The sequence below is a fragment of the Colobus angolensis genome, unplaced genomic scaffold (genome assembly GCF_000951035.1).
Source record: "Colobus angolensis palliatus isolate OR3802 unplaced genomic scaffold, Cang.pa_1.0 Scaffold154, whole genome shotgun sequence".
In the NCBI taxonomy this organism is placed as follows: domain Eukaryota; kingdom Metazoa; phylum Chordata; class Mammalia; order Primates; family Cercopithecidae; genus Colobus; species Colobus angolensis.
In genome coordinates, this window is record NW_012114644.1 from 3,999,987 (window position 1) to 4,010,981 (window position 10,995).

The following is a 10,995-nucleotide window of genomic DNA, read 5'->3' on the forward strand; positions in this document are numbered from 1 at the left end:
TTGGTGCAATCCTGGCTCACTGCAACCTCCATCTTCCAGGTTCAAGATATTCTCCTGCCTCAGTCTCCCAAGTAGCTGGGACTACAGGTGCGCACCACCATGCCTGGCTAATTTTTTTTTTTTTTTGTATTTTTAGTAGAGATGGAGTTTTTAAAAGTTGGCAAGGCTAGTCTGGAATTCCTGACCTCAAATGATCCACCCACCTCGGCCTCCCAAAGTGCTGGGATTACGGGCATGAGCCACCATGTCCGGCCCCCGCCTCATTTTTTAAAATGCATTTCAAAGTAAATTGCAGGCACATAGCAGGTACTTAGCAAATGTTTGATATTGTTTATGAGTGAATGAATTCACAGGTTCAAGTAGGCCGTCAACCAGCTGGGTCCACTGAGCCCTTGGGTGGACAGGGGCCCCCCAACAAATATGTGAGACCTTTGCACATATTTGCACCCCTCAAAAATGCCACAATAGGCCAGGCGTGGTGGCTTACACCTGTAATCCCAGCACTTTGGGAGGCTGAGGCAGGAGAATCACCTGAGGTCAGGTGTTCGAGACCAGCCTGGTCAACATGGTGAAACCCCATTTCTACCACAAATACAAAAATTAGCCGGGCATTGTTGTGGGTTTCTGTAGTCCCAGCTACTCAGGAGGCTGAGGCAGGAGAATATCTTGAACCCGGGAGGTGGAGGTTGCAGTGAGCTGGGATTGCACCACTGCACTCCAGCCTGGGTGACAGCAAGAGACCATCCCCCCAACCGAAAAAAGAAAAAAAGAAAAAAGAGATGGGCCTGGGCACAGTGGGTCACACAGTGGGTCACGCCTATAATCCCATAGTTTAGGAGGCCCAGGTGGGATGATTGCTTGAGGCTAGGAGTTTAAGACCAGCCTGGCAACATAGCCAGACCCTGTGTCTCGCCCTGTCATCCAGGCTGGAGTGCAGTGGCATGATCTTGGCTCACTGCAACCTCCACCTCCCAGATTCAAGTAGTTCCCTGCCTCAGTCTCCCGAGTAGCTGAGATTACGGGCATCTGCCACCATGCCCGGCTAATTTTTGTATTTTTAGTAGAGACGGGGTTTCCGCATCTTGGCCAGGCTGCACTTGAACTCCTGACCTTATGATCCACCCACCTCAGCCTCCCAAAATGCTGGGATTACAGGCATGAGCCACTGTGCTCGGCCTAAAACAGTTTTTTTGTTGTTGTTGTTATTTTATTTATTTATTTATTTATTTAGAGACGGAATCTGGCTCTGTCACCCAGGCTGGAGTATAGCGGCACGATCTCAGCTCACTGCAAACTCCGCTCCCCGGGTTCCCGCCATTCTCCTGCCTCAGTCTCTGTAGTAGCTGGGACTACAGGCACCCGCCACAACGCCTGGCTAATTTTTTGTATTTTTAATAGAGACGGGGTTTCACAATGTTAGCCAGGCTGGTCTTGATCTCATGACCTCGTGATCCGCCCGCCTCAGCCTCCCAAAATGCTGGGATTACAGGCGTGAGAGCCGCTGCATCTGGCCCCTAAAACAGTTTTTTAAAATTAGCCAGGTTTGCATGCACACATAGTCTTGGCTACTCAGGGAGGCTGAGGCAGGAGGATCGCGTGAGCCCAGGAGTTTGAGGCTTCAGCAACTATGACGGCACCACTGCATTCCAGTCTGGATGACAGAGCAAGACGACACAGCGAGACGACAGAGTGCTTGAACTGGGAAGTGGAGTTTGCAGTCAGCTGAGATATAGCCACTGCACTCCAGCCTGGGCGACAGAGTGAGACTCCGTCTCAAGAAAAAAAAAATAAAAAAGCCACAATAAGGAATTGTCCCCTTTATGGCAGGCCTTTTACAGGGTGGTGAAGATGCAACAGTGCCCAAAATATAACCGGTCCCTGCCCCCGCAGAGCCCACAGACAAGTGGGAGGAGACAGATGTGAGACACATAATCATGCCAATAAATATATAATGACAACCCAGGCAAAGTGTTACCAAGGAAAGGGACAGCGTGTTGGGGAGTGAACAACATGAGGACCCTAGATTGGGCTGTGGGGGCCAGGCAGTGATGTGATGGAGAAGGGATGATAGAGTTGGGGACAAAGTGCTGTAGGAGGTTGCTCCAAGGCCTCTGAGGGGGTCCTTTGGGTGAGAAAGCGAGAGAAGCCTGGGGAGGCAAGGGGAGGGTCACAGAAACATAAGGAGTTTAGGGTTTTGCTGAAAGGTTTGGGGCAGAGGTGGGAAAGGGTTTGGGGGGATCACTTGAACCCAGGAGGTGGAGCTTGCAGTGAACCAAGATCGCGCCACTGCACTCCAGCCTGGGCAACAGAGCGAGACTCCGTCTCAAAAACAAAAACAAAAACAAAAAAGACACAGCCCAGGGAGACAATGGTGAAGGGCCCTAAGTGGCCAGTGACAAGGAGCTGGGAGCTTGCCCTGTGGGCAGCAGGAGGCCATGGGCAAGCAGAGAAGGGACAGGGTAGGATTTGACTTTCAGAAACAGTCCTCTGGTTGCTAAATGGGAGAAACGAGTGAGAGTATAGAGGCAGGGAAGGGAGGATCAGACCAGGGGTGCTGGCAAGGGGCAGGTGGAAGAGACATCAGGAGGTGAAACAGATAGGACTTTATGATGCACTATAGGGATACCAGTACCCAGAGGTGGCCAAGAGCAGAAGGATAGATGCCCAGCCTCCTCCTCACAGACATCCAGACATGCAGAGCCCTCCACATGCCAAACACACAGGGCAGAGAAATGGAGGTGCAGCAGAGCCGATACGTAGGCAGCAGATCTGCAACAACCAGGATACACAATCCCACCAGAAGGAGAGAGCAGTGGAATGACCAGGGCTCGCTGCAGCCACAATCTCTTGGACTCAGGTGTTCCTCTCACTCCAGCCTCTCTAGTAGCTGGGACCACAGCACACGCCATGATATCCAGTTAAATTTTAATTTTTAAACTTCTTGTAGAGATGGGGGGTCTCACTGCATTGACCAGTCTGGTCTCAAACTCCTGGGCTCAAGCGATCCTCCCACCAGTTCCTCCCAAAGTGCTGGGATTACAGGAGTGAGTTACCGTGCCCGGCCAACAACTATTCTTATTCCCATTTTACAGATGAACAAACTAAGGCTCAGGAGGCCAGTCACTTGCCAGTAGCCCACAGTTAGTGGTAGCACTGGGATTCCAACTTGGGTCCCCTTCCGTGTCGCATGTATATTGGTGTCCCATTTAGGCGTCCACGCAGGTTTTGACTTGTCTGAAGATCTGTGTCTCCCTAAGTAAGTGTCCCCCATGGACGCCCACCCAGTAGTGTCCTCCCGTCTCTGAGGTTTCTCCAGGAATTGAGCTCCTGGCCCGGCTTGTCTGTGTGTCTGTGGGCCAGTAGCATGCCCCTGCCCGTCTGGGTCCCTCTGCGTGTCTCTGCTTGTCCTAGCCTCTGCGTGTCAATGACGTCTAAGAGAGTGTGTGTGTGTGTGTGTGTGTGTGTCCTTGTCCGAGGAGCCGTGAGTGTGAGGGGGAGTGAAGGGCCGAGGAGGCCTGGCTGGGGCTGGGCTGGGGGTGGAGGCAGGGAGAGGGGCGTCACGGCCTGAGCTGAGAGGGGAGTGGAGTTCTGGAGGAATGTTTACCAGACACAGAGCCCAGAGGGACAGCGCCCAGAGCCCGGATAGAGAGACACGGCCTCACTGGACCAGGACTGGGGGCACAGCCACCAGGGTCCCCTTCCCCCTCCTCAGCTCCCTCCCTGGCCCCTTTAAGAAAGGGCTGATCCTCTCCTCTCTTGAGTTAACCCCTGACTGTCCAGGTGGCCCCTGGGCTCTGGCCCTGGTGGGCGGAGGCAAAGGGGGAGCCAGGGGCGGAGAAAGGGTTTACCCAAGTCTGGGAGTGAGAGAAAGAGGCAGGGGTGCTGAGAAGGCGGCTGCTGACCAGAGCCGGTGGTGGCGAGGGCCTCCCCTGCCGCTGTGCCAGGCAGGCAGTGCCAAATCCAGGGAGCCTGGAGCTGGGGGGAGGGCCGGGGACAGCCCGGCCCTGCCCCCTCCCCTGCTGAGAGCCCAACAACTTCTGAGGAAAGTTTGGCACCCATGGCGTGGTGGTGCCCCAGGATGGGCAGGGTCCCGCTGGCCTGGTGCTTGGCGCTGTGCGGCTGGGTGTGCATGGCCCCCAGGGGTGAGTAATGGGGGCTCCTTGGGGCAGGGACCCCCTCGGAGGGGCTGGGGCAGGGGTAGGAGGTGGGGGATGATGGCAGGTGGGGGCTGGCCTGGGCTGGCTTAGGGAGTTTCCCTGGGACCACAGAAAAGGGACTTCAAGAGAAGGAGACAGATTCAGAGACACTAAGTGCAGCAGAGGGAGAGAAAGACTGAGAGAGGAACTGAAGGGCAGGGGGTACGGAAGAGAGGACCCGGAGAGACAGACAGACAAGGAGAAGCTGAGGGCGGGGTGGGGGCCGGACCTGAGAAGCGGGCCATGGGAAGAGGGGCTGAGCTGGGGGTCGCCGAGAAGGAAGAAATCTTTCCCAAGTGGACTGAGTCAGGCGGCGGGATGAGGAGGGCTCTGGAGCCCTGGGGGAAAACCCTTCTCCCTGCCAACACCTCCCCCCCAACTTGTCCCTACCCCACCAGTCCACTCCATCTCTGGGGAAGAGGCTCTCACTTTATCTCTCTGTCTCTGCCTCCAGCTCTGCTCTCTCTGTAGGTCTCTGTTTCTCTCTCACACAGTCTCTGCCTTTATCTCTCCCTGCTCTCTAAGTCTCTGTCTCTCTCTTCTCAGCCTCCCTCTGTGACTGTATCCCCCCTCCGCCCCCACTTTGTCTTCTCTCTTGAGGGCTGTTTCTTCATTTTTTCTGTCACTCCTTGTATCTCTGCTCCTCTCTGTCTCGTCTCCCCTGCCTGACTTTCTTTGGCTTCTCACTCCTCCACCACCCTTATCTCCCTCCCCTGACCCCTGATTCTTCCCCTCCATCCACCAGCACCAGCATGATCTGTTAAGTCTCTAGAGACCTAAGAGAGGACGGAGGGGGCAGGGGCTGGCCCTGCCAGGCAGTGCAGGGCGTGGGAGGCTGCCAGATCCCGAGCCTCCTTCCCGATGGGATGGACGCTGGATCCCAGTCCCCTGGGAGGGCTCCCATCCTCCCCTCAGAGCCTCCGCCCTCCACCCCCCTCTGAGGTCACTCTGCAACTATGTGGGCCTAAGGGCCTGGCGGGGTCCTGGCGGCCGGTGGGCAGGCAGGGACAGGGTGGAACTGAGGGCCAGAAGGAGCTGGGGGGTTCCTAAGCTAACTCTTCCCATCTCCCCTGCAGGCACACAGGCTGAAGAAAGTCCTTTCGTGGGTAACCCAGGGAATATCACAGGTGCCCGGGGACTCACGGGCACCCTTCGGTGTCAGCTCCAGGTTCAGGGAGAGCCCCCCGAGGTACACTGGCTTCGGGACGGACAGATCCTGGAGCTCGCGGACAGCACCCAGACCCAGGTGCCCCTAGGTGAAGACGAACAGGATGACTGGATAGTGGTCAGCCAGCTCAGGTGTGTGGCCATATCCCCAAATCCCACCCTTGCCTCCGTCACGCAGGGGGCAGAAAGCCCACCTGGGTGGGAACCCCAGCTTGACCACTTGTCAGCCGTGCGGCTTGGAGTGTGTGATGGAACCTCTAGGTTTCGTTTTCCTCTTCTGCAAAATGAGTTAATAATAGGAGCTACTTCGTGGTTGTCACGAGCTTCCAGGCTGGACACCCTCTTTCCGTTCTGACAGACCCCCTCCCAGTGTCCAACTCTGACCCCGAACCTCTCTGTCTCTCCTCTTGCCCTGTCAGAATCGCCTCCCTACAGCTTTCCGACGCGGGACAGTACCAGTGTTTGGTGTTTCTGGGACATCGAAACTTCGTGTCCCAGCCTGGCTACGTAGGGCTGGAGGGTGAGCTCTGGGGTCAGGGGTCCTGAGGGGTCAGAGGATGTGTGGCACTCACAGGTTGCGGGAAGTCAGGAATCCTGAGGGGTCAAAGGGTGCTGGAGGATTTGGGATGACCCTAGGCGACATACAGTAAGAATGTCAGAGTTTTGGGGGGTCAAGAAGCTGGGAGTCCATGTAAGTTACGGGGCCAAGGCTGGGGGGATTATATGTTCTGGGTGAAAAGACTTCCTGGGGGCAGTTGGATGTCCTAGGCATCAGACACGATCAGGTCACAGGAGGCCATTCTGGGCATCAGATAAGGCATCAGAGGCACGCAACGTACCCCTCTCGCCACGATCCCAGCGGTGTCATTTTTCTCATCTGTAGAGTGAGATGAGGATGAGCTGTCAGACGTTCTGGGAGAGAGACATGAGGAGCTCAGCTATCTTGGGGGGTCTGACATGGGAGGAATCAGATATTGGAGTCACGTGGGTTGGGTATGGCTCAGGTGCCCTCGGGGGATCAGACACAGGCAGGTCAATGACCCTGCAGGGTGAGTTTGCTGCCCAAAGCCTACAGCATCCTAGTGTGGGTCAGACATCTTGGGGGCTCAGAGGGACCCCAGCCTCTACCACTGCCCATCCCTGCAGGCTTGCCTTACTTCCTGGAGGAGCCTGAGGACAGGACTGTGGCCGCCAACACCCCCTTCAACCTGAGCTGCCAAGCCCAGGGACCCCCAGAGCCCGTGGACCTACTCTGGCTCCTGGATGCTGCCCCCCTGGCCACAGCTCCAGGTCACGGTCCCCAGCGCAGCCTGCATGTTCCAGGTGAGTCCGGGGATGTGGGTCAGCTCTGCACAGGGGGCCGGGCAGGGCTGAAGTCAGGAGCAAGGGAGTATTGCTACCTCTGCGTGGGTGTCTGACGGTCCTTCTGTCCCTCACTGTCTGTCTCTGTTTCTCCCTCTGAGTTTGTCTCTGCCTCTCTGTCTCTACTTACCTTGTTTCTCTCCGAATGCCTTTTTCGGTCTTTCTGTCTCTCGGTGTGTGTGTCTTTCTGTCTCTCTCTGTATGTGTCTCTCTCTCTGTCTCTCTGCTTCTCTCTCCCTCCATTCACCCCAGCCTCTCTCTGAATAGAATTCTTTGTCCTGGGTTCCCTCTGGGCTGTTCCATGGCCCGAGTGTGTGTGGGCCTGGTGCCCCTTTGTCAGCCCTTGACCCAAGCAGGGCACCGGAATCAACTGTGCCCTCCTCTCCTCCGCCTCCCTCCACAACCGGCCCACCTCCTGCCCTAACAAGCCCTGCTGACCTCGGTCAAAGGGAGAATGTCCAGCCCGGTCCCCACTGGGGAGACTAAACCCAAAGAAGAGAGAACAGGAAGAAAGTCGGAGACAGAGCCTGGGCGCGGTGGCTCACTCCTGTAATCCCAGCAATTTGGGAGGCCGAGGCAGGCAGATCACAAGGTCAGGAGAGCCTGGGCGCGGTGGCTCACTCCTGTAATCCCAGCAATTTGGGAGGCCGAGGCAGGCAGATCACAAGGTCAGGAGATCAAGACCATCCTGGCTAACACGGTGAAACCGCATCTCTACTAAAAATACAAAAAAATTAGCCAGGCGTGGTGACAGGTGCCTGTAGTCCCAGCTGCTTGGGAGGCTGAGGCAGGAGAATGGTGTGAACCCAGGAGGCGGAGCTTGCAGTGAGCCCAGATCTCGCCACTGCACTCCAGCCTGGGTGACAGAGCAAGACTCCGTCTCAAAACAAAACAAAACAAAGTGGGAGACAGAGAGAGACAGAAAGACACTGGAAGGGACAGGCCACAGTGACCCAAGTTGTACATAGACAGGACAGGGAGGCCAGGCATGGTGGCTCACGCCTGTAATTCCAGCACTTTGGGAAGCTGAGGCAGGTGGATCACTTGAGGCCAGGAGTTTGAGACCAGCCTGGCCAACATGGTAAAACCCCATCTTTACCAAAAATACAAAAATTAGCCAGGCATGGTGACAGGCATCTGTAGTCCCAGCTACTTGGGAGGCTGAGGCAAGAGAATTGCTTGAACCCGGGAGGCGGAGGTTGCAGTGAGCCGAGATTGCACCACTGCACTCCAGCCTGGGTGACAGAGCAAAACTCCATCTCAAAACAAACAAACAAAACAAAAGACAGGACAGGGAAGTCTGAGTGACAGAAACCCTCTCCTTCTTGGTGACCATTCCCTTCTGTACCATGCAGACGAGACAGGACAGAGCTCAGGGTTATGCAGTGGTCAGAGGCATCACTGGGGTACCCGGGACTCAGGGGGTTCTCCCTACTGAAGGAGGAAAGACAGAGGAGCAGATGGCGGAGGCTCCATAGAGGAAGGAGACTACAGCCTTGAGGGCATCAGCTTCCCACACTCCCAACCCGCTGCCTCTCTCTGCTGGAATGAGGAGGGGCCTCCTGGCTGGGGGTCTCCAGGGTGGAGGGAGGAGCTCACATTCTTAGCATTCCTGGGACCCTGAGTTGCAAGGAAGACCTGGTGAGCATGCTGACCCCAGAGGAGTGACTCAGGCCCATGGCTCGAGTGCCCGAGGAGGGACCAGGGTTGGGGATGGGGCATGAGTCAGCCTGGCAGGTCCCATAAGAAGGGGAGGGAAGGGAGAGAAATGGGGGCTGCACAGGTGTGAGGGTCTGTGCGTGTCTGTGTGGTGTGGTGGGGTGTCTGGATATCCGTGTGTTCTGGATCTGAGTGTTAGTGTATTCGTCAGCACAACCTCTGTGTGAGGGTGTGTCTTGGCGAGGGTGGGCTTCGGCCAGGGTGGGCTTCTGTGGATGTCCTGTGTGTGGTGTGTGTGTGTGTGTGTGAATAAGTATATTTCCTTCAACTTGGGTTCTGTCCCAGTGTGTGTTTGGATCTTCATAGTATGTCTCTCTCTCTCTGTTTCTTAGGGGTTGCCTGTGTGTGGGTGTCTGTGTGTGTGTGCATGACTGAGTATACCAGTGTCAGCCTGTGTCTGTCCCTCTTTTTTGTGTTTGTGTGTTCACAGCTGAGTCTCACTGTATGAAAGTAAAGTGTGCATGGAGGGTAGTGGGTTTGGGGCTATGGTGCACTCTGTATGCAGGTGGTAGTGTCAGCCCACAGGTGTGCAGCTATGGGTGTGAGCATGTCCTAGTGAGAGCTTCTGTTCCCTTGCAGAATCAGAATGTGTCCACGGATAACTTGTGTTTCTTACCAACTTTTTTTTTTCCCTTATTTTTTTTCAAGACAAGCTCTCGCTATGTAACCCAGGCTGGAGTGCAGTACTGTGATCATGGCTCACTGTAGCCTCCACCTCCTGGGCTCAAGCAATCCTCCTACCTCAGCACCCACCCACCCATCAAGGAGCTGGGACTACAGGCATGCGCCACCATACCTGGATAATTTTTATATTTTTTGGTAGAGACAGGGTCTCGCCATGTTACCCTGACTGGTCTTGAATTCCTGGCCTCAAGTGATCCCCCCACCTCCGCCTCCCAAAGTGTTGGGATTTACAGGCGTGAGCCACTGCACTCAACTCTCAGCCTCTTACCAGCTTTCTGTGTGTGTCCATAGATGTCTCTGTGGCATATGTGTATATGTCATAGGGTAAGGCACGTTGGTGTATGACTGTCGTCACAGATCTGTGTGTGTGTATGCAACAGCCCTCTCTGCTTCTCTCTGGTCTCCCTGTGTGTGCACTGGCCCCTGCTGCCTCTGAGTACATGACCCAAGGATGCTTACCAGCCAGCATATAGACGTGTGTCTGTGTCAATCTGTGTGTCCATGGCAGTGTCTCCATCCTCGTGTCTGCATCAGGCCTGCGCATCTACGAAACTGTGTTTCTTTGTTTTTTGTTTTTTGGGTTTTTTTTTTTTTTTGAGACAGAGTCTCACTCTGTCACCCAAGCTGGAGTGCAGTGACACGAGCTTGGCTTACTGTAACTTCCGCCTCCCGGGTTCAAGCGATTCTCTTGCCTCAGCCTCCTGAGTAGCTGGGATTACAGGCACGCCCGGCTTATTTTTGTATTTTCAGTAGAGACAGGGTTTCACCCTGTTGGCCAGACTAGTCCCGAACTTCTGACCTCAAGTGATCCACCGGCCTCGGCCTTCCAAAGTACTGGGATTACAGGCGTGAGCCACCGCACCCAGCGCAAATGTGTTTTTGTATCAGTCTGTGTCTCAGTGAACATGAAACCGGGGTGCATCCAGCTCCATCTTATGGCGTAGATAAAGGCTGTGTGTTGGTACGCATCGTTGTGTCTGTGTCTGAGCAGGTCAACATAACCCTTCATTGTGTCCTGGTGTGTATCTGTCTGTCCACCTCAACTCCATGTATGCTATTGCGTGGTGTGTGTCTCTCAATATGCAGGGACATTTAGTTTTCTGTGTGTGCTGATATCAGCCTAGATGTATATTGCGTTGCTAGGTGTTTGTAATCAATGTGTACACGTGCGACTGTGTGTTGATGCGTTTGTCCCACGTTGGCTTGTATGCATACATGTCTCTTTATGAACGTACATCAGTGTCAGTCCGTGTGTATATGTGTGAGTCATGGTGTTTTTGTGTCACGGTGTGACATCAGCCCTTGCATATCTGTGTGCCCTTAACTTACCAAGTGCTGCGTTTTCTGTGCTAATAACAGCCCCTGTGTGTTTAAGTGTGATTCATTGTGAGTGTGTTGGGGGGGTTGCTGTGTGAAGGAATTTTGTCCGTTTGTGTGCTTCTGTCCCTCTATCTGACTCAGGGCGTGCCCCTCCTCCTTCCATCCCTCTCATTCTCTGGAAAAGCTGGGGCGGAGAGCAGGGGTTGTAGGGGGATGGTCAGGACATCTGGAAAGCACATCTGGAGTCCGCCCGCTCCTGTCCTCCTGCGGTAAAGCAAGAGAATTCTGGAAGGGAAGGAGTCCCAGTTCCTCCTGTCCCCTTCACTCAAGGTGCGGCCGTTGGGGCCTGGGAAGGGGTATCCCGGCTCTGGCTCCGTGCCCCCGAAGCCAGCCGGAAGCGCTGGGGTGGGGAGGTGCCCCCGGTGACTCACGCGGGGGCAGGAATGCTGCGGTCGGAACGGGACCCAGCTCCAGAACCCACCTCCCGCCCCAGGGCTTCTCCGGCCGGCGGCGCCAGCTCCCGCGCGCTGACCCTGGCGGGGCCCCA

The 10,995-nt window shown here is 55.3% G+C and overlaps 1 protein-coding gene across 2 annotated transcripts in view; it reads left to right on the plus strand.

Moving 5' to 3' along the window:
- Positions 1–3,612: 3,612 nt before the first annotated feature.
- AXL (AXL receptor tyrosine kinase) overlaps positions 3,613–10,995 on the plus strand; it is a 77,260-nt gene continuing 69,877 nt past the window's right edge. For both annotated transcript variants that reach the window (XM_011936515.1, XM_011936516.1), the window contains exons 1-4: positions 3,613–4,142; positions 5,273–5,495; positions 5,783–5,883; positions 6,510–6,686. In XM_011936515.1, the coding sequence (XP_011791905.1) occupies positions 4,058–4,142; positions 5,273–5,495; positions 5,783–5,883; positions 6,510–6,686 (586 nt within the window). In that variant the 5' untranslated portion in view covers positions 3,613–4,057. The remainder of the gene's footprint in view (positions 4,143–5,272; positions 5,496–5,782; positions 5,884–6,509; positions 6,687–10,995) is intronic.